Source organism: Lathamus discolor, chromosome 3 (assembly GCF_037157495.1).
Source record: "Lathamus discolor isolate bLatDis1 chromosome 3, bLatDis1.hap1, whole genome shotgun sequence".
NCBI classification, from domain to species: domain Eukaryota; kingdom Metazoa; phylum Chordata; class Aves; order Psittaciformes; family Psittacidae; genus Lathamus; species Lathamus discolor.
Genome location: NC_088886.1, coordinates 89,308,279 through 89,336,142, shown reverse-complemented (window position 1 = coordinate 89,336,142; position 27,864 = coordinate 89,308,279). Strand labels below are relative to the sequence as shown.

Here is a 27,864-nt window from a genome sequence, read left to right as displayed (position 1 = left end):
TTTAGGTAGAGGTATTACTGAGATGTCAAATTAGTGATTCTTATATGCCATATAAAATAATTCATTGTAAATTGTGGGACTCATGCCAAGCTTCAAAGGTCAGGTTTGAAAGTTAAACACTAAGATTTTTTCTAAAAGTCCCTGTAGAATGCGGGTATTTATTATAAACAAAATCTTTGGTAGTGTCAATATTATACCTATTTTGAAAAATGTAAATTGTAAAATATCTTATATTTTTCATATCCAGAGAGAAGATATAATTAAATTAATTAAAGAGATATGTGGTAAGTACTCAGGAAATTCTTAATTGCAGATTCTATTTTTTTTCTCTGTTACATTTACATTCTTCTCCTTTCTAAAAGGATCCCAAGTCCAGTCATCATGATCTGTTTTTTTTTTATTTTTCCGTTGCAGGTTGCGGTATTAAATGCAAGGAAATTCCGATGGAGCTTGTACTTGTGATTGACAGCTCTGAGAGTGTGGGTCCAGAAAATTTTGAGATTATCAAAGACTTTGTAACTGCTTTAGTAGACAGAGTAACAGTAGGCAGAAATGCTACCCGAATTGGCCTGGTGTTATACAGTTTAGAAGTTCGGCTAGAATTTGGTCTCAACAAGTATACAACTCAACAGGATGTTAAGCAAGCAATTAGAAAAATGCAGTACATGGGAGAAGGCACTTACACAGGAACTGCTATCCGTAAAGCAACCCAGGAAGGATTTTTTGGCGCTCGAACAGGAGTGCGAAAAGTAGCAATTGTGCTAACAGATGGCCAAGCAGACAAAAGAGAAGCTGTAAAACTAGATATTGTCGTTCGAGAGGCTCACGCAGCGAACATTGAAATGTATGCAATAGGAATTGTAAATACTTCAGATCCAACACAGGCTGAGTTTGTGCATGAACTGAATTTGATTGCTTCAGATCCGGACAGAGAACACATGTATCTCATTGATGACTTCAATACCCTTCCAGGTGTGTTCATTGCAGTTTTATTCTGCTTTGTATCTGATGCTTCTCAGAACAGGGCAGGGTGAGGGGAATCATTGTCTTTGTGGACATCTTACGTTTTGATAATGATCAGGATTAGTTACAAGGTGCAAAGTAATAGGAACCTAGAGATACAGATCCTCTCCTTTTGAGGAGTTACATTATACATCACACCAATAGGGGGATGTCATCTACAGCGTAAGAAAATATCTGCATAAACTAACTTTCTAAAGCAGAGTAAGTGCACTATAAATCTTCTGGACTGGAAACCAGAATAAAACCCACTGAGGTAAATTCTACTTAATCACTTCTATTGGGAAATAACCTATTTTCATTGGGTTATTCACATGAGTAAGCAAGCAGTTATTTTCCCACTACCAACTAGTAGTTGTTACTAAGCTCAGATGAATCCCTTTAAGTAAGTTCATTGTATTTTGTACCATATAGAGGACTTACATGCTGGTCGATTTGTGACATATAAAAGCCACATGGAATAATCTTAGATGCATATAGATAATCCAAAGGAATACTGGATTACATGTATATTATTTGCGCATATAAATAGTCCAAATTCCACAAAGTACATTGCATTTCTCAGTATGATGAGGTTTTTACCTTTTTTTTTTTTTTTTAACAGCTCTGGAATCTAAATTAGTCAACCAATTTTGTGAAGATGAGCATGGTACCTTAATATACAACCATAATGGAAATGGTGCAAGCCTAAGTGGACAATCTTTCCATTCAGTATCTTCTTTACAGTACAAACTTCAGAACAACAATGTTAATAGACAGTCGCTTTCAGCACAGACACCTGGAGTATCTACAGTAGAAAGTCCCCTGAGTCCTGCTGATCTTCCTCAACCATTAGCTCCGGTATGAAAACTCAGCTTTAATGAGCAAAAGTTTTATTGATATTTGTACATATCCTTCTCTGTTGCCTGATGTAATATGTAGCTTTCCTTCTACTTTTCTACAAGACAGGTATTATAATCACTTCCTTAACTTGGTATGCCCGGAACTGGTTGTTCCATGTAAGAGTTCTGATGTTGCATGCAGGCAGTTGTCTAATGGCTATAATTTATTCCTGATATTGTTACAAGGATTATTACTCCTGTGTTTAATGCAGTAATATTTATGCCACAGTGTGAAACATAACATTATTAAAGTGCAATTACACTGTAATAACTAAGTCTAAGAATAGTAATTAAACTCAATTGAAGTCTATATTTTTAAGTTTATAAATAAAATTCTGCAAAGGTCAACTAAAAATCATATATCCCAGATTTAGGATTGACAATTCTTCTGGTATACCAGCCAGGTGAGGTTAAAATCCTGATTCTTAACACTGAAATCAGGGAAGGAAAAACATTAGAAAACTTCTAAATGATGAAGGGCTTGTTCGTTTTGAGATGTTTCACAATATCTGAAAAGCAAAGAAAATTAAATGCTTATTTCAGACCAAAGTACCTCCTGTAGTAGTGTATGAAGCCTACGAAGAGGAACAAGAGGAGGAGGAACAATCATCTTTGCTGACAGTGGACACTGGAGGTACTTTTATCATCATTCATTTCTTCATTTTTGGCTGGTCAAAAATCAATGTCTCATTCTGTTTCTTTTCGCCTGCAGCTGTGGTACCATTATTGCCATCTAAACCATCATCATCAGATAAAGTGCTTACATCATCCCTTTCAACCGCAGGGCTCATACCAAGAACAGGTTATAGATCATAACTAGTTTTTCATTTTATTGCCTTTTCTCCTGATACTAACTTTTCCTAAAGCTTTAAATCAGAGTAATTTTGTTCCACACTCTCAAGACTTCATGAGGCCAATCTGTGGAAGAGAATCCACCTCAAGATTTTATACAGATCTAGTTGCGGTTTTTGTCTTCCCAAATTCCAGATCCCACTGCTCCACTTAGAGTAGAAGCAAGGTCAACCTGAGACAGAGCTCACAGACGACATAAAAAAGAAAGAGACTACAGTACTAACTAACTGAGGTGGGGTGGGCCAGTGAGCAGGTAATTTGTCAGCCAAGAAGGGGCAGTCTATGGAGATGGGAGGCTTCATTAAAGACAAAGAAGATAATAATTTCAGAGTTGAGCAGGAAGAATAGATTTCTCATTCACAGGAGTAGCAGGATAAAATGGCGTTTAGTCATTTGAAGGAAATTATAGTAATTAGCTCACTGCTCAAAGGATCATTTTCCTATGAAATGTCTAAATGTATTGTGTTCATCATTTGGGGGATTCATACCAGTTCCAGTAATAGTATATTATGATGGGAACAACAGAAGAGAGCAATAGAAACATATTCCCATTTCTTGGCATGACTGTTATTCTGTCTCTGGGAATAACTTTTATTTTTAAAAAGTGGTGTCAAGATACTAGATTCCAATGCAAAATATTAAATTTGAAGGAAAAGTATTTTCTGTCGAATGGAATTATTAAAGTGAGTGATACTAGATTAGGGTCACAGTCCTCTAATGCTTCCTTCCTCTGTAGGAATCGTTAGACCAACAAACTTTACATTCAAACTTAACTAAGTATCTACATAATAACTACCATTGTATAAGCAGCACAACCATCAACAACTAGCACAAAATGAAGACTAAATTTTTATATTCTTCTCACTATACTAATACCTCTTCCTCCACACCACAAAGAGAACTAATGTACTGAAGCAATGTACTGCAGAAGGATGATGGTCATACTTGTGGTTTGAAAATAGCAGATGCAACAAGCTTACAGCTCTTCAGCTTACAATTCTGGGTTGCTCACAAGACTGCTTGCTTATAATTAGATTTCAAAAATCAGATTTCAAAACTATAAGATTCATATTGTTTGCTCTTCTTGTATGTGGAACTATAATACTATTATTTTTGGAGTTACTAGAACCATGCCAGTAAAGGAATGGTTTACTTGACCTACTAAGATGCACTTTTAACTTGCCTCCAATGCTAACATCTTTAGAAGCAAAAGTTAATCTCAAACTGCTGTATACATTAGCATAAAAAATCAAATCAGAGTCTGAAAGTTAAAATCTATGTAATACAATTTGACTCTTACAAACTGAAGTTTTTCTATTCCTTTTTTCCTTTATTTCAGACATGGACCTCAGGTGCAAGTTAAGGCTGGATCAAGGGCCATGCCGTGTTTATATCATAAAATGGTACTATGATAAACAGGCCAATGCTTGTGCTCAGTTTTGGTATGGTGGCTGTGATGGAAATGGAAACCGCTTTGAGAGTGAAGAAGAATGTAGAGAGGCTTGTGTATTTTTTGCTGGAGGTAGGAATTTATCCCTACATTAACAAAGAGCAAGTAAAAGGTATTGATTGATTGGGTTTGTTATCAAGTATCCAGCATGGTATGTAAAAACAAATCCACTGATTTAAAGAATATTAACATTCTGAAGTCATATGCTCACTGATTAAAAAAAATGTGTACCTATGCAAGATCACTTTAACTCCTTTTGCATATATCATATGATGTAGTCGTTATGGAACAAAATAGCAATTTTTCATCGGTATCAGGAGTACAAAACTTCCTTTTTACTTAGGCCAGTATAGCATTTATTGTAGTAATTACCCTTCTTTTACCTAGATCTTTAAATACTACCATTGTATAATCACTAACTGTACCTCATTTAAAATTATATATATATGGCTTTTGAAAGCAATCTTTTGTCATTAAAATGATGTAATTTATTTTCTATTACAGGCATCTGATGTTTGGCATGGATACTGCAATGAAGATTTCACTTTTTTTAAGCACAAGTGTTCCCATAAATCCTTTTTTAATACTTCAAGCACAAATTACCAATTTCCAAATTACTTGCAAAGTACTACTCAGAACATACAGCAAATACAAATATAAAGCATAAATACAGCAAATGCATCAACTTGTGGCCTGTGTGCTCTCTGGCTCACAAGACAGGGAGATGGCTCAGCAGCCCACCTTTTCCAACCACATCATAGTTACATTTAGTCCTTTTTTCTGTAAACTTTCCTCAGTTTCCATTAGCTAGCAAGATACATGACAAATGCAGTTAAAGCACATCCACTGATTTATGAGTGATTATAACAATAGCTGTTATCACTAAATTAGGTTAGTTCATGTTTAAAGTGCTCACTGGTGCATTTCTCTTCTGAAAGCCAAGTCAAATTTTTAAATGCATTTTAGTATTTTCATCTTTCTAAAAAACCTCTTAAACTTCTGTTCAAAACATTGAAACACATCATAAAGTGTATTCTTTATTGCCCATCACTGACATATTGCTTTTTACCTTTATGTCTGCCTGCATATGATGTATTTCCTCTTACTTGACTTGTATACTTAAAAGCTTTTTCCTAATAAAACATTTCTGGGTTTACTGCCAGGACAGAGAACGGGTAATGGTACTTTTACAGGACTAAAAGCTTCTCTCACAGCTAAATTACACCTACTGTGTAATGTTCTCCCGATTAGGTAACTGGTTTTCTGACACAGCCCTCAAGACTGAACATCTCAGGCACTCCTGCATATGAAACCTGACAATCTCTTTCGGTTGGGTTTGTGGGTTTTTTTCCCTGAACACATGGCACGTTCAGCATATCAGCAACAAAAGATGGAATGTGGCCTCAAACCAAAGACCCACTACCCTTCCTACTTCAAGACCCTCAGCAGTGAGCCTGCCTGGATGTGGCAACACACTGCCTTCCACATGGACAGAGGGAGAGAAGGGATGGCCAGCACATACAATGTCTTTTACTTCATGAAGTTTGCATCAGCTTCCAGGTGGGTTTCAATGGGTTCCTCACCAATCCAGGGACCAGCTCTAGGGAACGACCTGTCAAACATCGAGTTTCTTCCTATGATTCATACTTATTTTTTTCTAATTGGTAGGATACTGCCATTAAAATTCAGCTAGATACAATTTTCAGTTATTTCAAACTAAAAATAAACCGCATTTAGTAAGAAAAAAAAACCCAACAACAAAGCACACACAAAAAAAAAACAAAACAAAAAAACCAAACTCACCAAGAACCAAACCCACGACTTAAAGCTGCAATTTACTGAGTTAGTGAGGATTTCACAGGTTTCAGGTTTCCTAACTGTACAGGGAATTGGTGTAACACTCCTCCACGGCAATACAGGTGTTCCCTTGTACCAGACAAAGTTAAGACGAGAGGAAAAGCTGGAACTACTGCATGGGGTGTTCCAACGACTCAGAGCACGCCACTGTCCTTCACAGGACGTTCGCAAACGCCAAGGAAGCACAAATCACGACGGCCAGAGCAAGAAGACGAAAAACTGCGCGGTAACAAAAACCCTTCCCTTCTGCCGCCACCGGAGGCCGCTACCTCAGACCGGGGCGGGGCGGGGCGAGGGCGGGCGGGAGCGAGGGCGCCCTCCCCTCGTGCAGCACCGCAGCGAATCCCGATCGCTGAGGGAGCGCGAGACACCGCCCCCGTTGCCAGGACGACGCGCGGACTCGGCGGAAGGAGAGAGGTGTGCCGCTGCGCCCCGCCGCGGTTGGCAGCCATGAGCGCGGTGCTGGACGTGCTGTGGGAGGACAGAGATGTCCGCTTCGACATCTCCCCGCAGTGAGTGCCGTTGCCCTGCTCTCCGCTTGCAGCGAGGCAGCTGTCAGTAGACCAAGCGCTGTCTCTCCAAGGGTCTGAGCGCGGCCGCCATTAGTGGCGCGGTGTATGCTGGGAGCCTTCCCAGTGTGGCGGCGCGGTGGGGGAGTCGTGATGTTCTGAGAGGGCAGGAAAAGGGTTGTGTGGCCCTTGAGGCTCAGGCGAGTTGGATGGAGAGCTCTTGCTGAGTGAAGTGTAGTCGCCGTTTCCAATCTATAAAAGAAAAGGGAAAATAATAAAGGTTGGATACTGGAGGACTGAGGAAGGGTGTTCTGTTCCTAGCGTTAGCTGGTGCTGAAACAAACTTTAAAGTCAATGTCTGAGGGCATGGTTCCAGTCACTGGTAACAGGGCTCGGTGTCGCTGCCGTGGTGTTGGCAGCCTGAGCGCACGGAAGCGGACAGTGGCTGTGCAGTCTGTGAGCGGCGGGAGCTGAAGGGCTGTCGCATCCCTGTGACAGCTGTGTCCTGGTTTCAGCTGAGATAGCGTTAATTTTCTTCCTAGTAGCAGGTACAGTGCTGTGGTTTGGTTTTAGTATGAGACACAGTGCTGCTTCATTCCTGCGGGCCTTGACCTCTAATGAGCTGTGAGCTTTGTCTGAGACATACAATTTATGCTCTGCTTTCTGTGGCAAAACCCTGCATAGCTTTTGTAATACAGAGCTCCAAATTAGCAGCTGGTTGATGATTTTGGGGGTGGAGGCTGAAAATGTGCTATCACACTTCATCTTGCTGCTGCTCATTTGACCCTACTGAGAGCACCCTTTGCCCCTTAGACATGCTGCCTGCCAGTAATTTTAGAAACATGAAAATATATCTTGAACGTTTAAGCAGTTCTGTCTTTATTTTCTTGTAGAATTGTGATGTGGACAGAGCCTGCTTCAATATTTAATGCTGTTGTTACTATTCTTGCTAACTCCAGTCTAATGTCTTTTGTGCTATTCTAGTGATGTATCATTGAGTCCATACTTTGTGTCTTGGTCCCGATCTTCAGTAGTCTCACAGTCTCTCATAGAATTCCGCCCCTGATAATGTATTTTATTTCTCTCATGCCAATACACTGAAGAGATTTGGCTGCTTTACACAGTACAATTAAAATACAGCAAAATTTCACACGTACTTAAGTATTTAAGTAGTTAGACCACTTAAATAAAGCAGACTAAAACAAACAAAAAATAAATAAACCCAACAAAACAAACAAAAAACCAACCAACCAAAAAACACACACAAAAAACCCAAGCCACACTCTTTGTGGATATTTCCTTTGCTGGCATCTATTCTTTCTCAAGCCTAACTCCACTCCTTATGACCTAAAAGTACAGCAAGGGGCAACAAACTGTCCATTAAAAAATTATGTGAATGCAGCTTTTTTTGATTTTCCCTTCTATTTTCACAAACTTTATACTCCCAATTTTGGGGTATAGTTTGTTTGATCACACTCACTAAATAATTACTTAGTTACTGTTATAATTGAATGATGATGGTATTAATATTCTTCATATGCCAGATGTAGTGATATCAATTTCAGGTATATAATGTTGAATTGTGTGTGTGTGCATGTGTATATTTTTCATTGTACATAGGATGCACTAAGCAGAAAAAGGAGGAAGAAGAGCAAAGTGGGAAAATAGAAATGGCCTTTTAGAGCATAAATGTAATCTGTTTTTCATTAGGGGTTCTTTTTCTTCCTTTTTTTTTTTCTTTTAGACAAATGAAAATGAGACCTGGAGAGGTCCTTATAGACTGCTTAGAGTCTGTTGAAGATACCAAAGGAAACAATGGAGACAGAGGTAACTGCATACTCAGGGAAATTGTAAACTTTCTAATATTTAATGTGTATAAGTTCTTAAAAGCCCTGTCTGGTTTCCATTGAGCTCAGTAGCAATGGTCTGTTGCAGGTAATAAGTCCTGCCTTTTCCACAGATCTGTCTCCCCTTAGGGTATTTTCAAATGGGATCTCTTGTTCAAACTTACAGGAAGGTGATAATATTGTCTCAGAATTTGTTTAGGATTGAAAGCCTTGTAAGTATAATCCATTTATAAACATCGTTGTGACCTTCTGCTGTAATCCTCTTTAATACTTAGGTTTTTTTGTAACCTAGTTTAAACTGAATCAGTAAGGAATATATATATTTAGTGTGCAAGGGCATGAAGCTGCCAGCGAGCTGAGATGACCCTTCCTGGGGCTGGATGGGTTGCTGTACAGGGTACAGAAGTGAAGAAATTTGCACGTGACATAGAGGGGTGAGGTTATTCATGAAGACAGCTGCAATAGTTAACTCACTGCCTTCCCCTTCTCCTCGCCAGAGCAGTTCTGTACTGTTTGTGTCTCTGCATTTTTACCATAGGCAGGCAGATGTGAAATCAGTAACTGTTCTTGGTTTGGTTTTGAGGAATGCTGGTATATATGAGAGGTTGTTCATCTATTCCTTGCTGGATTTTCTCACTGAGCGTTCAAGAGAAACAAGCGTTGTGATTTTTCTGCTGGGGTGTCCTGTGCTTTTGTTTTTTTTTCCTGTCAAGGTGAAGGAATATTCTGGTGTAGAGGTAATGTACTGCAGAATGGAACATTTAATTGAATTGAAATTCCTCAGATTAAAAATACTTATACTCCTTATTTCCAGGTAGACTGCTTGTGACAAATTTGCGGATTATTTGGCGCTCACTGTCATTGCCCAGAGTCAATCTCTGTAAGTATCATCTCCTGTTAAACAACTGCAAAATTCTTGTTTCCTTTGTGGTGCCATACTGTTCTTTCACACCTGTATTGATTTCAGTATAGAATAGTAAGGTATAGTTCTGTTGCTCTGTGAAGTGTGAAATAAACTGTTACTAATGAATCTGTTTGTAATCTAGGAACTGTTATAATAAATTAATAACAAAATATTAATACTCAATGTTAGTTTCTTAAAATAGAAGTTGAAGAGTACTTTAGGCATATTTTTCATTTGGCGTAAGTGGGATTCATTATTTTTCTCAAAAGAAACAAAAGCTTGAGTTTCTTTACATCCTGCTTTACTTGTAGTTCTTGTTGCCACGTGTTTACTAGTCACATTCTGTGTTGTCCTACAGTTTTTATTCCCCACAAATACCTGCATTTCCAGATTTACTGTTGTAAACCCTGAACAAGCTTCTAATTTTAACTGTATGAGTAGCTAGTAGGACTACTTATATTTAATTTAATTTGCCCGTACTCTGTGCCCTAATTATTTTAAGTGCTCAGTTCCCAATAGCCAGGCAATACTGAAAATCTGTCTTCTGTTCATAACCCAGAGTGGTTGTGGAATGTCCTTCTTTGGAAATATTCAAAACTCAGTTGGACAGTACCCTGAGCGGCCAGATAGAGTTGATCCTGATTTGACAAAAGCATTGGACCAGATAACCTGGTACAAAAAGGACAAGGTCCTTTCCAACTTTGATTTTGTGGTGAGGGCCCAGACCATTAACCACACTTGTGTAATTCTCACAAACAGCACCCAAAGCTGTACTACAAAATTCAATATTGTACTTTGTTATTTTGACTTATTTCTTCTTATTCTCAAAACTGTTCTTTTTTTTTTCTTTTTTTTTTTCTCCTCTAACTTTTAGCTGTTGGTTACAATTGCATTATAAATATAACTACAAGAACTGCCAACTCAGTAAGTTTCAAAAAATACTTCTTAAAATAATAAAGCTGTAATTCATTGTTTATACCTATTGCAGTGTATGTCAGTAATAATCTGAAAATTTACTTGCAAGAACAGTAATAGAATCATAATGGAAGTATAGTTTAAAAGTTGAGAATGTACATTTTTATGGGAGTGTGGGTTTAGTCAGCTTCCTAAGGCAGCAAAACTGGTGTAATCACAGTGGTGATTTCTTTTCCCTTCTAGGTAAGTCAAGCACATTTTGGTTCATTGTGTCTAAATTTAACAAAAGTCTAGATAGGCACTAATTTTGTGCAAGAAAGCTCTTCAATATATAGCCTGAATTTCATGCAACTGTGAAGCAAAGAAGGGGAGATTATGTAGGTTCCCCTGGGCAGCTACATAGTAACAAACACAAAAATACTGTTTCAGTCGTAATACTGCAATTATATAGCAGGCAGGCTTCATAATTCTACTGTGGATGGAATTGCTACTTTCTCAAAAAAACCCCACACCCTAGTTCAGTTGAAGACAGCAGTAGAGCAGTGGTAGAATCAGGATTACATATTCACATATACTATTTAGAAAAAGAATATAAAAAATATGTCAAGATTATTTACGTCAAGTACAGTCAAGCTACTATATTGTCAAAATGCTAAATTTCATCTCTTCCTTACAGAAATTACGAGGGCAGACAGAAGCTCTGTATATATTGACTAAATGTAACAATACCCGGTTTGAGTTCATATTTACCAATGTTGTTCCCGGGAGTCCCAGACTCTTCACTTCAGTTATTGCTGTGCACAGGTAGCGTACTTAAAATAGTGTTTGTTCATTTATAAAATTCAATGAATTAAATATGTGGGATTACTATTGCTGGTGGACCAAGTATATAACACCATATGTTAATATATAATTATTCACTTAACATTCAGAAAACTTTCCCAACAGAGTAGAACACAATTTCTAGAAGGGAGAGAATGATCACATATTCTAGTAGGTAACTGTGCATAATGAAAATTAATGTCGATTAATACCAGTCATTGATCACAGTTTATACACTTTGTGTGTATAAACTATTGGAACAAATAAAACCACAAAAGAGCTAATTTCAGTGTGCATTTTCTACCTATATTTTCTGTCTATAATAATTTACTGCAATTTTGGACCACTTACTGGCCCAAAAACATAAAGTTACATCCTGGTTAAAACTCTAATTGATGACAAAATAGTGAATGTTTCCCACCTAAGTGTAAGTCATCTGGATGAATTGGTATATAAAACATTACCATAGGTTTCTATTAAGAGCTGAGGAAAACAGGTGTACGTACATTGGTTGGTTGTGACTTAAGCAGCAGTGAAAAAAGAATTCTTCTATAACATGGGACCCAGAAGACTTATTCTTTGCAATGGAAACAGGGAGATTACAGTCTTAAGGAAAAGAAAGAAATAGAATGCACACGAGGAGTACAGGAGATCAAAACAGATGCCAAAAAAACCCTTAACATTTAAAAATAACTTCATTAAAGAAAAGTAAACTGTAATGTTTTATGTTGATGAAGGTTCAATAGTACTCTTCGTTTTTGTTCAACATGGTGATAAAAAAAGTTTAAAATATACAGCATTTTATATTGGTGCTGAAGCAAACAGTAAAGATAATAGAAAATGCTTAAATGGTGACGTGCATTTTTTATTTTTTGCAGAGCTTATGAAACTTCTAAAATGTATCGTGATCTGAAGCTGAGAAGTGCATTGATTCAGAACAAGCAACTGAGATTACTACCACAAGAACAAATATATGATAAAATCAATGGAGTTTGGAATTTGTCAAGTGACCAGGTATAGTGAAAAATGAGACTGTGTTGACTACGGCAACATTAAAATGTTTTGGCTTTCAGTGTTCTGGTTTTGTAACCTCAGAGGAATTACCCTTAACTCAGTTCATCAGCTGATGCGTGTGGAGAAGCTGATCCAGTGTATTTGTTACTCAGTACAACAAATTCTCTTTTGGCAAAGTGAAGTCTACATGACATTGCTAATATTCAAGGAACTACATACCCAGTTCCTGTTAAAAAGATATCTTTATCTTTTTAAAGCTCTGTATCATCCTGAAGGACAATCATGTTGTTTCCAAAGTGTTCCTCTGAATCTGTAGATTTACATGCAGCTTTTACAACAGTGTAATACTCTATTGTCTTTTGATTATCGGATATTGAAAACATTGGAATAGGAATCTATGTCTTAAAATATGGAGAAATAAAGACTATGGAAAAAATAGAAAGCATTTATATTCTTTTACGGGGCATTAGTTGCAAGTATTTCACAGAGCCATGAAACAAAATGGGAGCTGTTATTTCTGCCTGTGCAATTTTAGTCCAGAATGGAAATAAGATCCATCCTAACAAGCTAAAAAGTTCTTTCCTCTACATTCCCTTGGCACACATCTCCACAATTGCCTAAGTTTAACCCACATGCCATTGTACTTACGCTATACGCCAATTCCAGATCTGTACAGTTAAGAACACGTTAGACGATTCATGTACTCCCATGAGGTCTGCTATGCTGTGATTTGATCCTACTTAGTTGCAGTAATGGGTGCTCCCAGCTATTTTCACCACTTGGGCACTGTATCATTTAAAGATTGGCTCTTCTTCCCTTACAATCAACAGAAGCATTTTGACTGATTTTGGTGTGAAATAATCAGGCTTTTATTGAATTAAATATGAAGCTGTGTCCTGCTCATATTTGAGTGGATAACAGTAATCATTGGATTTGGAACGAAAAAAAGGCTATATACTTCAGAGCAGTTTTAACATGTTTTTTCTTTAATAGGGAAATTTGGGAACATTTTTTATTACTAACGTGAGAATAGTTTGGCATGCAAATATGAATGACAGCTTTAATGTCAGCATACCGTATCTACAAATCGTAAGTGTCTTAACCATTTTCAAAATGAACTGGCATAAGTTCAAGTATTCAGTTAAAACTCCCAGCTGACCAAAATTAATATTCATGTCCCACAGTCAGGGAGGAATTTATTCTTACCAGCATCAACCAAAGTGTAGGGTTGTTTGTTTAGATTTTTTTTTTTTGGGGGGGGAGGGACGTTGTAGGGGTTTTTTGTGTTTGTAGATTTTTGTTGTTGGTGTTTTTTTGTTGTTTGGTTGGGGGTTGGGTTGGGTTTTTCCTGTCCAGATTAACTGGGAGCTTTCACTGGCAGGTACAGATGTTGAAAATGAGTTGCATTTCCAATTTTCAAACTATTTACGGTGATGCTTCATGCCATATATGTACACTGGGATAAATGATCTGTGAACCTGATGTTCAGAAATTAACTGTTACCACTCCTGATAAAGACACTCTTCCCTGAGGTTCAGATTTGTAGTGGTAAATGGGAGGGAATGCTGGGAGCCAAGCTTCCAGAACCAGTAATTATAATAAGTAGTGTTTAAAAAGAAAAAGATAAAGCAGATTTTTATCGAGTAATTCCAAAACCTTTAACAAAACATTTTTACCTCTATACCATTAGCGTTCAATAAAAATTAGAGACTCAAAGTTCGGCTTGGCGCTTGTGATAGAGAGTTCTCAGCAGGTAAGAACCTTCAATAGCCTTTTTTTTCATTGATTACATTTTCATATATAATAGTTGCCTAATTCCAAAATGTTACAGGGCTACTTTTAAGGTGCTTAGTATTCCTCCTGTGGGGCCTTTGGAACACAGCTTTTGAAAAGCCCTCTGCACTGCTTTAAATGTCTGTGTGTTAAGGTTGATATGGCTGTTGTGAGTTAGAGTTTCTGTAAGCAAAGCAGCGATAAGCCAGCATGGCTGGTTAAGTAAAATAACTAATAATAATAGTGTTAAACAGTATTTTCTGACAGATTATCTTTGGGATTTAATTACTTCTATACTTAATCAAGACCACTATTTTTATTCTTTTTCACTTCTGTATGTGTTTTGCTCTAAGAGACAAAATTACTTTTCTTCAATTTGTCCTTAATCAGAAATGGGTTTAATGGTAGGATTGATTTTTAAAGTTCAACTAACTTTATGTACTGTATCTGAAAGCTTTTCCAATAACAACATCAAGCTCTAACAGACTAAACGTTTGCTGAGTAGCTAGGAATAAATCACTTAGTATCACTTCTGAATTAGTATCACTTCTGAATTTCTCCCACCCATTTGCTTTTGATTTTCTGTGTAAATAGTTTGTTACCCATTTTTATAATGGGGAAAAAAGTTGTTTAGAGAATAAGCAACACCAATAAATGTAGGGTTTTTTTTTTTTCTCTTTTATATAGAGTGGAGGATATGTCCTTGGTTTTAAAATAGACCCTGTGGAGAAACTACAGGAGGCAGTGAAAGAAATTAATTCACTTCACAGAGTTTATTCTGCTAACCCTATATTTGGAGTGGATTATGAAATGGAAGAAAAGGTACTGTACTACTTAAATTAGATACATTATTGTGTTAACAGCAGTAATAAAAATGTATTAAACATATTAGATATGTGGATTTCCCTGCCCATGGCTTGAGGGGTTGGAACTAGATGACCTTAAGCTCATTTCCAAACCACACCATTCTATGATTCTATGATTTACTTACTTCAGTGTTTTAATTTGCAGCCTCAACTTCTTGAAGATCTAACTGTGGAGCAGGTTCAAGATGATGTGGAAATAGAAGCTGATGAGCATACAGATGCATTTGTGGTAAGCTGCTCCACAGAAAACTACAACATAAAATACTTCCAGTTTGGTTATTCAAGTGTAAAGCTGTAATCCTCTTTTAAAGATAAGCTACAACCAAACTTTCTATATTTAAAACACATCTACATACCTTTTATTCAAAATGCTAATCACTACAGGTATTTATTCTGTGTATGGATTTTTAACTTAAGAACAAACTATTATTCAATATAATTAGTAGTAGGTATTTAAAGTAATAGTTGTGTGTAGTTTCTCAACACATTAAGATCAGGGATAACTTGAAAACTAGCAGTATAATATAATATAATATAATCAAATACATTAAATTAAAACAAGTCTTCCTTCTCTTGGAGCAGATTAATAGATGGTGTTATCTGTATGCTCAGCATTCATCTAAAATTCAGACTTTTGATTGAAAGATTTTTAGAAAAGCAGCAGTTTTGGGTCACTCCTGACAACCTCTGCGCTTCTAAAGATACCTGTTTAGCAAACTATATTCCTGTTTGTCTCCAGTGTTTGAGGAAAGGTTACTTTTAAATGCATGAGATTACTTAATGCCCTTCTTTCGAGGAATTTCCAAATTTACTCTGCAATCTAGTAACACCTGACTACATGACTGAGACCTGATAGCCTGAAGAGTTTGAGACTTAATTTCCACATGCACAGAATGGTAAAGATTGTACCTCTTTCCCAGATTCTGTCTGAGAGTAGAAAAATTTGGTTAATTGTTCACTTACTTTATGCTTGTTTCTTAGATTGAATGTGATGGTAACTGAAATTTGATACTTAAGTTAGGGTTTGAAATTGAATAGTAGATGCTGCTGCACATAAGGCAAGAAATGCTAGAATGCTGTCAGTTTGTATTTGTATTAACATTTTATTCCCTTTATTTTTCGGTGTAACAAACATAATATGGATATTTTACCATTTAAAAATCTTAGTTTATTATGATGAAAAACTCAAAGACTGGCATTTAATGAAAAATAACATAATCACCAACTCCTGTTAGAACTCTCTATTTCAGCATAGAAAAAACCCTGTTCTTACACAGACTGGTTTGTTGAAGACAGCTTAGCAAACACAGTTTTAACCCCAAGGAATTATTAGCAGATTTGTCTTTAGATTTTTTTTCCCAACATTTTGAGTTGGTTTTTTTTTCCTTTCTTTTGCAGGCTTACTTTGCTGATGAAAACAAGGTAAGAACGGCTTCTTTCATACTATCAAATTCATGTTGTTAAAATGGGATAATAAAATTAAAAAGTACCTTCTGCTTTATTTTCTCTCCTACCTCATGCATTCCAAAAAGCAACATGACGGGGAGCCTGTTTTTTCAGAAGAACTAGGACTTGCAATAGAGAAGCTAAAGGATGGATTCACACTCCAGGGACTCTGGGAAGTAATACCCTGATTCAGATTGTCACGTATTTGTTTCTTAAGCAAGGAAAGACCCTCAGTTCTTACTGGGCTTGTGAGATCTGTAGAAGATAATTTAGAAATATCAGAGTAAGAGATAAAGAACATGCCAAAGAGTGGGCAAATATTGGGTAGTATGCCCTCAGGATATGTCATAAAGGAAAGATTATTCAAAACCCTTGTATGTGTAAAAGTGTTGTATTTAGTATGTTGTGTAAAGAGCTGGAGGTCTACCAGTATCTAATGTAAGAAGGGGCAGGGCCCCAGCTGCTGGTGGAGGCCGTGCCCCCCGCAGACACTCACACATTCCACAAGCCTCAGACGTCCCGCCCTTCCTCTGGTTCCACAGTGTAAGGCCCCAAGAAGTCCCTCCTCTCTGTCAGGCTGTGAGGACCTGGAAGTCCCTTCCCATTTTATTTCCACTGCCATTATGTAAAATATCATATGCCACATTTTCACTCTGCTTTTGATTGGCTGACTGTGGGTTTTGACACACTCATACCCAGGTGTTTTCAGGCTTGTGACTGACAGGACCAGCCATCCCATCCCGCTTCCCCCAGAAGGTGGTCAGAGCAGGAACTCCCTTCCCCTAACAACACAGGGTCCACCATGGTGTTTCAGCCACCATTTTATGGCAGGTAGCCACCATTTATTTTTACTTTACAACTCCATGACCCATGTGATTATATACTGCCCTGCAATGGGCTGCCAGGACCAACCAACACTAGTCATTTTACCTGCAAGTATGTTGGGAAAGGAAGACTCCTCTTCCTCATACGTGAAGACCACCGTTAGAGATAGGGCAGTGTGTGGTTTATAGTTTGATGCTCAGCTTAAAGAAGTCATGTATTTCTATACATTGATGTATTTTCCGATAATGATTACATCTAAATCAGAGGTCTATAACTTGTTAAATGTTGTGCAACACAGCAATATTATCATATGTGGAACATTTTGTATCTAGGCATATCGGCTGTGTCATTGCAGCTGTGCTGTTACTGATAACTTTGACAAAAAGCAATACTGTTCCAAATACTAGTTTTGATGTCTCATAATCTTATTAAATGTTCAGCACGTAAACACTTATCATTCCAGATACTTACTTCATTGTATTCCAGATATCTTCATACAGTTCTTTCTTTTTGATGTTTTGTTTAGTGTTTGGGTTTTTTTGTGGGTTTTTTTTTTTTTTTTTTTTCTAGAGCTCTTTTTTAAGGAATGATCTGGAAAAAAGTGCACACACAAATAGCTTCTGTGTCTAAGTCATTAGACCTTTCTGATGTTATGTATTAGAGAGAAATGAGTCATTTATTGTTTAAAGGAAGATGCAGCTGTTACGTTTTCTAGTGAGATAAGACCTCTGCGCTATTTTCTATAAGTGGAAAAAGTCAAATGAGCCCTCCTCTCAGCTGTTGTTTTAGCAGCTGACTGTTAATAGTAAAGTAACTGTGGCGTGAATGTAATTGTGGTGTTTGTCAGAAGCCTTTCAAGGTATGTATTTTAGTGAAATACTGCCTATGTTGAAAAGCAATCACTATTTCAATAATCATTGATTATGTTATACCTCTCTGTAGATCTTGCATTCAAACAGTTGCGTTTTGATCCTGTTTCTCTTACTTTTAATGACCATTTTACCGTATGAGTAAAAAGCAATTGTCGTATGGGCAAAATGCAGTACTTCACCAAGGTACATTAAACAGCTTAAAATTTCAAATTTGTTTTGGTTCTGTATTACAATCTTAAATAAAAATCTAAATGTTCCCAGTCTAAATTGTGAAATGTTCAACATAAGCATAATTGTTCTAAATTCACGTTCACTTTTCAAACTACTTTTCTGATTACATGTGTTTCATTCTCTATTCTACTGTTCTGATGTAATGGTTTTGGTTTAGTTTAACAGCAGTTAGCACCATTTCTAGTACAGTCAAATTTAAAAGGATTGGTAATGTCCAGAGTATCTGAAATGAAGAATGATGTTTAGTAAGGGGGTGGAGACTTAATGTTAAATTATTTTTGAAAGAAGAACTTTACCTGAATAATGCATCTTTTATGTCTGAGTAGTAGGAGTTAGTTTACAAATAAATACAACCAAATGGATATTAAGAAGAAGCTTGGAATGAATTTCAAAGTGTTATTAACAGTACCTGAAGAAATCACAGATGTGATATGGGTATGTAAAAAAATAATTTTAAAGTGTAGATAATTGATGTGAAGTTCTGGATGTTTTTAGTATCTTTAAGTATTGAGCAACTCTGAAACAAACTGAACAGTACTTGCAGCTGACAACTTGATTGACAATATTTCTGTTTCAGAATATTTGGTAACACGTATATTTACAATCTTGCTCATGGCTGTCTCATTGAGGGTCAGATTCTGCTGTCCTTACTCATCTCAAGTAATTTCTTACATTGCACGTAATCTCATTGATTCAGTGTGGAGCATGGTGACAAAACCTGACCATAGCAACTAAAGCAACAGTTGCTTCTTTCACTCTTTGACAGCTGCGAGAGAAGATCTATTTTTCCAAACCAGCCATCTTAAATTCCGACCTGTAAGAGTATGTACCTATATTTAGCTAGCTAGATAAAATTGCAGAGGCTTCAGGCAGGGCAAAGCACATTGGTCTGCCTTTTTTACAGACAGACCTTTGGGCAGACAACAGCTAAAGCTTTCTGCACCCTCCCCTTTCCCAAGTATTTGTGAAATGGATTCCCAAAGGGAACTCACTGAAGAGCTCAGACTTTACCAATCCACCCTTCTTCAGGATGGCCTCAAGGAACTCCTTGAAGAGAAGAAGTTTGTAGATTGCTCTCTAAAAGCTGGTGACAGAAGCCTGCCTTGCCACAGATTGATTCTGTCAGCATGTAGCCCTTATTTTCGTGAGTACTTCTTATCTGAGCAAAATGAAGAGAAGAAGAAGGAGGTGGTTCTAGAGAATGTTGACCCCAACATCCTGGATATGATTGTCAAATACCTTTATTCAGCAAGTATTGATCTTAATGATTCTAATGTGCAAGATATTTTTGCTTTGGCCAGTCGCTTTCAGATCCCTTCTGTATTCACTGTGTGCGTCTCCTACCTTCAGAAGAGGCTTGCTGTTGGTAACTGTCTGGCCATCCTTCGATTGGGTGTTCTGCTTGATTGCCCAAGACTTGCATTTTCTGCCCGTGATTTTGTTTCAGATCATTTTGTGCAGATCTGCAAAGAGGAGGACTTCATGCAGCTTGCCGCACATGAACTTATCTCGGTTATTTCACCTGACAGCTTAAACGTAGAGAAGGAAGAACTGGTATTTGAAGCGGTAATGAAATGGGTCCGAACAGATAAGGAGAACAGAGTAAAGAACCTGGGGGAAATTTTTGACTGCATACGTTTTCGTCTTATGCCAGAAAAATATTTCAAAGAACATGTTGAGAAGGATGATATAATCAAAAGCAATTCAGACCTCCAGAAAAAAGTAAAGATTATTAAGGATGCTTTTGCTGGAAAACTGCCTGACACTGGCAAAAGTATAGAAAAGTCAACCAAAGGGGAGGTGAACGGCGATGTAGGAGATGAAGATTTACTGCCTGGCTACCTGAATGACCTTCCCAGGCACGGCATGTTTGTCAAAGACCTAATACTTCTGGTTAATGACACTGCTGCAGTAGCTTACGATCCTCTTGAAAACGAATGCTACCTAGCAGCTCTGGCAGAACAGATTCCCAGAAATCATTCCAGTATAGTCACCAAACAAAATCAGGTCTACATTGTTGGAGGACTGTATGTGGAAGAGGAGAACAAGGATCAGCCTTTCCAGTCATACTTCTTCCAGGTATAAGCTTTGTAACTGGTGCAAAAACAGGTGCTTATGAGTTACTGAAAGGTATTCTGAGTCTATGCAAGTGAGTTGTTTAGTCTCTCTGCACAGTTAATGGAGAGAAGTATCTGTAAAGAGCTATTCCTGTCTCAGAGAGATAAATGAAACCAAGGGACTTGCATCTTCTCTTTCAAGATCAAGCCCCTGGTGAGATCTTGAAAGAGATGAATAACAGTAGTGTATTGTATCTAGGCACTGGCTTTCATTGTTTAAGGCCCAGATTTTTCATGATACACATGCCTAAATTTAAGCCTAGTAATACTTTTGTAAAACACCTTTTGTGAGTTCTTGTTAATATCCATGAAAGCAGAGTGTTTTGCTGCTTTAGACCTAATGAGTTGTCTTTCTTTTTTCTGAACCTGAACTATTTTTGTGGCAGCAGTAATGTGTGTATTTTAAATGCCGCTTTTGTTGATAAAATTCCAGAAGCCCTTTTGTCGCATGAACATTGGAAACAGGAGGGCATTCTAAAAATACAGAATTTAGCTGTAGAAGGTTGCTTTATTGGCAAACTGTCAAAGGCAGTAAACTAAATACCATCTTTCAACTGAAAGCATAATTTTATATCTTTGTAAATCTGTATAAGGCCGATTAATACGAACCGTAACTTGCGTAACATGTTTCAGAAAAATGAGCAATTTGGCATGCTTGCACCATAACCTGCTGTGGTCTGAGCTACCTGCCTACATGCTTGGGGGAATATTTAAACTATCTGCTAATAAATATGCAATATGCTGCTGGCCACATCCCATCTTTAGGCCTAAGAATGAAAGTAGGTCCTTATTCAAATATGAAATAAAGCAGGGTGATAAGCAGTGATAGAATTTTAAAGCCTTCAGATATTAAAAACTCCAAATACTAAGTGTTCATAGGAGTATGGCTTACTACAATTTCATACACTGTGAAAGAGCTGGTTTCAGGCATTTGTTATACCTATGAGAGGGAAGTCTTAGTTTGCTAGAGAGGGATTAGCACTGTTTCATTTCCTTATGTAGGTGTGAAACACTGATCACTGAAGTGCAAACTTTGTTACAGAAATATTATTCTAATAGAAATACTGTGTTGATATCATAATGTAATATGATGTCATAATATAATCCAGGAACAAACAGTCTGTGTCTCATGCTACTAGAAAGAGGCCTCTGAAAACCTTAACCTAAAGATTGATACTAAAAATTGATAAAGTTTTCAGAATTCTACTTTATGTGTCTATGTACGCTTCCTGAAATCCTGATCTCTTGTCATCTTTAAGTTTCCTTGCTGCTGCTACTGCCTGTAGTTAAAACACTTGTCTGCATTACCCATGTGGCTGTTGTTCCCTCTAAAATGCCAATGTGGTGCCAAACTGATTTGCACTCACTGATCTCCCTTGCTCCAGCAGTGAAGCACCTGTTACCATTTTATTTGGTAGCAACCTAGGAGAAAACAAGGCTGCCACTGCCTCAAAAATGCATGACTAGCTTATGCCAGTATCAGTAGATACGTCATCTTCAAGACTGATTAACTAGCATGCTGTGATCTGTGATGGGTACATCTTCTCATTAAACCACCCAGATACATGTGCTGGGGTAATCCATGTCCATGAACTTAAATGTCACTGTTGCAATAAAACAATAGGGGTGTCCAATAGGGGTGGTCTATCAAATCTGGGAGATGCATTTGAGCACAGAGACCTTGACTGTGGCACGTACATCTGGAAAAGGCTGTCACAGAGCTAAACCCAGACCTGACTGCTTTGACTGAACTTTCTCTTGCTTTCTATCAAATGCCTCTACATTCATGCAAACTCGCATTTTACTTTCCCTTCCTGCACATCATAAATCAAATCTATATGCAATAGAAGAGAGAAGATAGATACTCTCTTGAATGTTAGAAAGCATTCAAGTTCAATTGCAAGTTCTTAGATCAAAACAAAAATTGAGCACCACAGTTCTAGGAAAACACTGTTTTGTTTCATTTGTTTGCTTTTTCTTCTGTCCTCCTTCTACTGCTTCTCCTTAGGTGTTTTCAGCATACTGAATGTGAATTGAAACAGCCGTGGGAGTACTTCAATAGGGATGACATCAATATTATTGCCAAGGGAGCTGTACTGCCTGCCTTTTTTGCTTAGGAGTGAAGTCTTTATTCTTTGTACCTTCAGTGATCTCAGGAGCTTTTGAGGGTCTTTGTGGTGAAACATCATGTCTTTTGCTATAGGGGTTGCAGAATAAACATCTGTGACATTTGCTGATGATTAAGAATGGTGTGAGGATGTCTGGCATCTCTCATTGCAGCAATGAGCACAACCGGCTAAATGCGTAGTTGTGGAATAGCAGGAGTGCCTGCTTTCTTCAGGCAGGAAGAAGAACAATTTGTTCTTTCCAACATGTGATAGGGAACTCAGAATGAAGGATCTTAAAAGAAGGGAAAAGTTTAATAACGGGGCAAAGAAACTGTGAGGGTGAGCAGATGCAAAAAGAGCTGTGTGGCATTGACTCTGCTGTGTCTCAGCATCATGAAGCAGAGTTGGGTAGAAGTCATCATCACTAGCTGCACTGAGGGAGGGATAGATTGTTCAGGCAAGCAGATGAGCTGTTCAGGGGCACTGATTGCAGTTAGATTAATTTTGTGGAACAGTGTTCATTGTGTGGATTTTTACTATTTGCCTTTCCTAACACTTCCTGTTCTGATGCTCTTTCAGCTGGATAGCATTGCTGGTGAGTGGGTTGCCCTTCCTCCACTGCCGTCAGCCAGGTGTCTCTTCGGGCTGGGAGAATCCGACAGCAAGATCTATGTAATTGCAGGCAAGGATCTTCGCACAGAGGAGTCTCTAGATTCAGGATTGTGCTATGATCCTGTGTATGTTGACAATTTAATTCTGCCCACTGAGGACTTGTAACTAGCCCATTGTTAGTTGAAAGAGCCTAACGGTGATACTCTTCTTGTTCCAGCGCAATGAAATGGGGTGAGATCAAAAAACTACCCATCAAAGTATATGGCCATGCTACTATCTCAAACAATGGACTGATATATTGTCTTGGCGGAAAAACTGATGATAAGTGAGTCTCTTAAGTCTTTTCATGATGATTTATAATATTATTTGGTTGGTCTTTATATGTTCTCACCCTCAGAAGTTAGGGTTGCTCTTTTTTACATCTCTGGATTAAGGTTGCTAACATTTTGGCAGAGGGGAACACGTTATGGCACATAAGGTATCTTTTTCATTATAAGGAAAAATTGCATATAACTTGTAATCCCAACTAGTTATTATAATAACCCTACTTATTCCAAGGCAGATTTTACTTACATTGCAGACACATTAGTAATATATAGCTATGAGGGCCCTCATTGAAAGTATTAGTTCTATCGATGTGATTAGTGCTTTGTAGACCTGCAAAGATTCCCAGATTAGATACAAGAAAGGATTTTATGGAGGGGAGAGAGGTGTGATACTAAACCCACACAATCCACTTCAACTAGGTCTCGCTTGGAACAAGCCAAAAGTTCCTTAGAATGAATACAGGTTTTCTTTTTCCTCTCCAGGAAATGTACTAATAGACTGTTCCTATACAATCCCAAGAAAGGAGACTGGAGAGACCTGGCTCCAATGAAAGTTGCTCGCTCAATGTTTGGAACAGCTATTCATAAGGGCAAGATTGTCATTGCAGGTGGTGTCACTGAAGAAGGCCTTACTGCATCTGTTGAAGCTTTTGATCTGACCACCAATAAGTGAGTACAACATTCAAGCTATTTTAAAGCAAGGGTTTTGCCATCTGGGTAAAATCACTTCTAGGAGCACTGAGCTGAGTCACAAAGGTGTTCAAGTGCTTATACTCTCACTGAGACACTTGGTCTACATTGACATCTATAGCAGTAACAACAGCAGCAGCCACAGCTTAAAGAACCAGTATCTCTAGCCATTTTTCCTGCCCCCACGTGCATGTTCTAAGCTAGTATAGCTATATTGCAAACATGATCAAAGAGCTCATGTAGCAAAAATAACCCACCCTCTAATCCTGTTTTTTTTAAGTCTGATTACTTTCCCAATCTCGTTGACCACACAGCCACATTATGCCATGTGTGCTGACGTAACAGGGGAAAAGACAGAGAGATGGGCAGGGGCCACACTGTCTAGTTGAAGCAGCACTGACACTAAACATGAACCCCCAGCAAGAGAAATCAGGTCCCTGAGCATGACTATCTGAATGTCCTTCAGGTATATGGCCTCGTGATGTCTTGCTGTTCATGTACCTTGTCACAGCAAATACCATTTACTACTAGTTACTGACTGGCAGGTAATTCTGCTTATTTATTTAATATGAAAACTCCAGGAAGACTTTCAATTTTAAGTGCATGCTATGAATTACTGTAAAGAAAAAGTAATGACAAAAAGAGTAGGTCACACCTGAAATTAGCTCACTTATTTGGTCCAGAAACTTTCAGTGCTCTTCCTCACAACACAGATGATCTTTTGCAGTCAGCATCTCTCAAATGTTTATGATTTTCCAGGAGTTTATACCCTCTGTATCTGTCTTTCTACTCTTAATTTTCCTTTTTGTTATTTTTGCTACTTTTCCTTCCTATCATCTGACTTACGAACTTTCATTTAAAATAATACCCATAAAGCTTTATTATAGCTCAGACTTGTAAGTGGTCCTGGATGCTCTTTCATCAACAAGCCCTTCTATTGTACATGAACATATGTGGCTGTGCTGTCTTCACTGACAGATGGCATTGCAGCCATCAACCTCACAACGAAAGCTTTAACTTAACTGTATGCTATCCCAAAGAGACTTGCTTATAGAATTTACCAATACAAAATGTGAATTATGCAAGAAGTAATTCTGAGGGAACTTTGGACTTTACAGCTTCTATAGAAGCAAAGTAAAGTACAGGTCACTTTTTTACCATGATGTTAGGCACAGTCTTCTCTTCCACTGTTCAGAAACACCTTCTGCTTGAGGATGCTGACAGCAGGTTCTTGCCTTGGTTTACTCTGGTTTGTTACAATCAAGTCACACAAGTGAGAGAGACCAATTAGCCTATTAGTTTTGATTTTGCCATTATTCAGCAGTGGGATGTCTGTATGGTTTATATGTTTCTTGATGTGAATTAGCATCATTTCAAGATTTCTGCCAAATAAGCTCCAGTGACTTTTTTTAAACTCAAATGATTATATCAATGCTACTTGAAATGGATATGCATTTTGGAAACTATAGAGAAAAAACGAGAGTAGCTGGGGAACAAAACATCTGTATAACGCATATTGCTGATGATGGGCCCAAGAAACCTGCAAGAAGTGGACATCTGGTAAGAGATGTCATCAGAATGCAGTTCCATCACTTAAGACTTGTGAGTAGTCCCTGTGGGGATGGAGACACTGAAACGGCTGCTAAATGCCAGATTTGTTTCCTTTCACTAAACCATTCACTCAAAGGCATCATTGGTACCTGGATTTTTGTCACCCAGAGGTGTATTTTAATTAATTCGGTGTAGAATATTTGTCATGTCTTAGTTAACTTAGGTTTTTCTTTCCATCCTTAGGTGGGAGATAATGCCTGAATTTCCCCAGGAGAGAAGTTCCATCAGTTTAGTCACCTTAAGTGGAGCTTTGTATGCTATTGGAGGCTTTGCAATGATTCAGCTTGAATCTAAAGAATTTGCGCCCAATGAAGTCACTGACATATGGAAGTAAGTTTCACTTTAATCACATTTTCCTGGTGGAAAGCTAGATCTAAAATAGAGGTTTTCCGTTTAAATCTGGAAATGAACCATAGCACAGGTTGCAAAGCACTTCTTGACAGATAGAAATGTTTGTCAGAAAGTAAGAGATAAACATGAGATTTGGATCTAATAACTACTTCTGCCTACTGCTAATTTAAACAGTCTGAGTCATGATCTTCAGATGCTCTACTCTTTTCAGAAGAGTAAATTACCAATCCCTCCTGGCAGGCTTAGTCTTGTAAGTGTACCATAAAAAAATATTCTCTGTTTCGTGATATTCTTATGCAGAAAAGCCTCTATACACAGGGGTTTGTACATGGTCATGTACAATAGTCAAATGAGTAATTGTTCCAAGAGAATCGGAAATGCCTATCTCCTAGATCATTTCTTTTAAATGTAAATCTCAGTGGCAGTAATGAAACATTACTTTGGCTGTGACTCTTCAGTTGCCAAGGTAGATTCAGGAGTTTAACTGGCAAAAGGATAGAAAGGATTCCCAGAAAAAAAAACATCTTTGTATATAAGAATCTGAAGGAATTCAGAAGGGATACGTAAGACAAGGCAGAAGCTTTTGTAGGAGTAATTAAAGAAGCATGACAGGCCAGCAACAAGCTTTAGGGACCAGGAAAAGGACAACTGACATGTCCTCTAGTTCTAGAGCACAAAAGCAGCTTTTTGTGCCATCTTTCAGCAGATGGTTGCTATAAGCCTTTGCAACATGTGGAGTGTCCTCCATTTCCTGTATTTCTTGGGTGACATGGTCTAGTGTGATGTGTCCGGGCCCATGGCAGGGGGGTTGGAACTAGATGATCTTAAGCTCCTTTCCAACCCAAACTATTCTGTGATTCTATGTGTGATGAAGCACCAACCCCAAATTTTTAGAAGTTATGTTCTGACCTTGTTTTGTTAAACCTAGGTATGATGATGAAAAGAAGGAATGGATTGGCATACTGAAAGAGATCCGATATGCTACTGGAGCCTCCTGCCTGGCCACTCGCTTAAACCTCTTCAAGTTATCAAAACTGTAAACAAAATGCTGGAATACAGGATATGGCAAGGGAGTTTCAATAAGCTCTTCTGGTTTTGTTGCATGGAAATGTCCCCAGATCGTACAGAGCTTTGTAGCAGCACACTAGTTATACTGTTGACTGTTAAACAGTTCGTCTGGCTGTCCAAGTCTTAAGATGTTTACTAGCTAACCAACAACTGAATTTCTGCCAGCATTTGAAGTCCTGAAGAATTCTGATTAATGTATATTAGACTAAATGAAGATTTCAGAGAGAACTCCATTTTTCACTCTATGGAATTGCCAGTAAAGCTAGTTAAGACTTCCTTATGCTCAGACAATCCAGGATATATCCCCCAAACAATGCTCATGAATTAACTGTTACGTTAAATACAACTAGTAGGTAGCTCATGCTATTCTCACTGGCTGTTTGTACAGCCTGATTTTCCCCCTCAGCAACATATGTAAATCCTGCATTCTTCACCCATATCTTGAAAATATTTTCACTAGAGCCTTCTAAAAATAATTTAGCCTGGAATTGAAGTTGCATGTTGAAAAGTGGCCTAATACTGCGTGGCCTAAGAAATGCCATTCTCAGCCAAAGAGAGCAGTGTAGCCAGACAAGAGGAAAGAGAGCAGAGGTCGCAAGATTAATAGCTCTACTGTCTCATCTACTGTTTAAGCTTCTGGTAACAAGGTTTTTCCACTTTTTTATGCTTTTATATTTATTTCCAAAGCAAATATTTTATGGAAGTTTTTCTCAGAGATCTGAGGCCATTAACAAGAATTCATGAAAAAGTCCTCAATCATCAGCAAATCCAGCAGAGAGGTCTTTTTCATCTAATAAAGAGTTGATGCATTTTGATGTTGAAAATTTTAACAATTAAACTTTGTTTTTAAAACTATAAAACTGTCACTTGGTGGTGTCTCTTTTAGTGATCAGCTTG

The 27,864-nt window shown here is 37.8% G+C and overlaps 3 protein-coding genes and 1 long non-coding RNA gene across 10 annotated transcripts in view; 3 read left to right on the top strand and 1 right to left on the bottom strand.

Annotated features, from left to right (window-relative positions):
• COL28A1 (collagen type XXVIII alpha 1 chain) overlaps positions 1 to 4,300 on the top strand; it is a 31,650-nt gene extending 27,350 nt beyond the window's left edge. The window contains exons 30-35 of the mRNA XM_065670446.1: positions 248 to 284; positions 415 to 972; positions 1,625 to 1,812; positions 2,445 to 2,535; positions 2,614 to 2,703; positions 4,093 to 4,300. Coding sequence (XP_065526518.1) covers positions 248 to 284; positions 415 to 972; positions 1,625 to 1,812; positions 2,445 to 2,535; positions 2,614 to 2,703; positions 4,093 to 4,298 — 1,170 coding nt within the window. The 3' untranslated portion in view covers positions 4,299 to 4,300. The remainder of the gene's footprint in view (positions 1 to 247; positions 285 to 414; positions 973 to 1,624; positions 1,813 to 2,444; positions 2,536 to 2,613; positions 2,704 to 4,092) is intronic.
• The window catches only part of LOC136009949 (uncharacterized), a 40,727-nt gene extending 33,587 nt beyond the window's left edge, over positions 1 to 7,140 (bottom strand). For all 7 annotated transcript variants that reach the window (XR_010610703.1, XR_010610706.1, XR_010610707.1 and 4 more), the window contains exons 1-2: positions 6,914 to 7,140; positions 6,007 to 6,821 (exon numbers count right to left, since the gene is read on the bottom strand). This is a non-coding gene — a long non-coding RNA (uncharacterized LOC136009949). The remainder of the gene's footprint in view (positions 1 to 6,006; positions 6,822 to 6,913) is intronic.
• Positions 6,448 to 16,525, top strand: BBS5 (Bardet-Biedl syndrome 5). The gene is made up of 12 exons (XM_065670448.1): positions 6,448 to 6,572; positions 8,314 to 8,396; positions 9,231 to 9,296; positions 10,195 to 10,244; positions 10,912 to 11,039; positions 11,936 to 12,071; positions 13,065 to 13,160; positions 13,762 to 13,824; positions 14,532 to 14,666; positions 14,856 to 14,939; positions 16,109 to 16,132; positions 16,243 to 16,525. Exons 1-12 carry the CDS (start codon positions 6,511 to 6,513, stop codon positions 16,342 to 16,344), a joined length of 1,029 nt encoding a protein of 342 aa, XP_065526520.1. The 5' UTR covers positions 6,448 to 6,510; the 3' UTR covers positions 16,345 to 16,525.
• Positions 16,526 to 18,446: 1,921 nt separating this feature from the next.
• Positions 18,447 to 27,827, top strand: KLHL41 (kelch like family member 41). Its single transcript, XM_065670447.1, has 6 exons — positions 18,447 to 20,163; positions 22,889 to 23,046; positions 23,139 to 23,246; positions 23,731 to 23,916; positions 25,732 to 25,878; positions 26,828 to 27,827. The coding sequence occupies exons 1-6, from the start codon at positions 19,054 to 19,056 to the stop codon at positions 26,937 to 26,939; spliced, it is 1,821 nt and encodes a 606-aa protein (XP_065526519.1). The 5' UTR covers positions 18,447 to 19,053; the 3' UTR covers positions 26,940 to 27,827.
• The last annotated feature ends 37 nt before the right edge of the window (positions 27,828 to 27,864 follow it).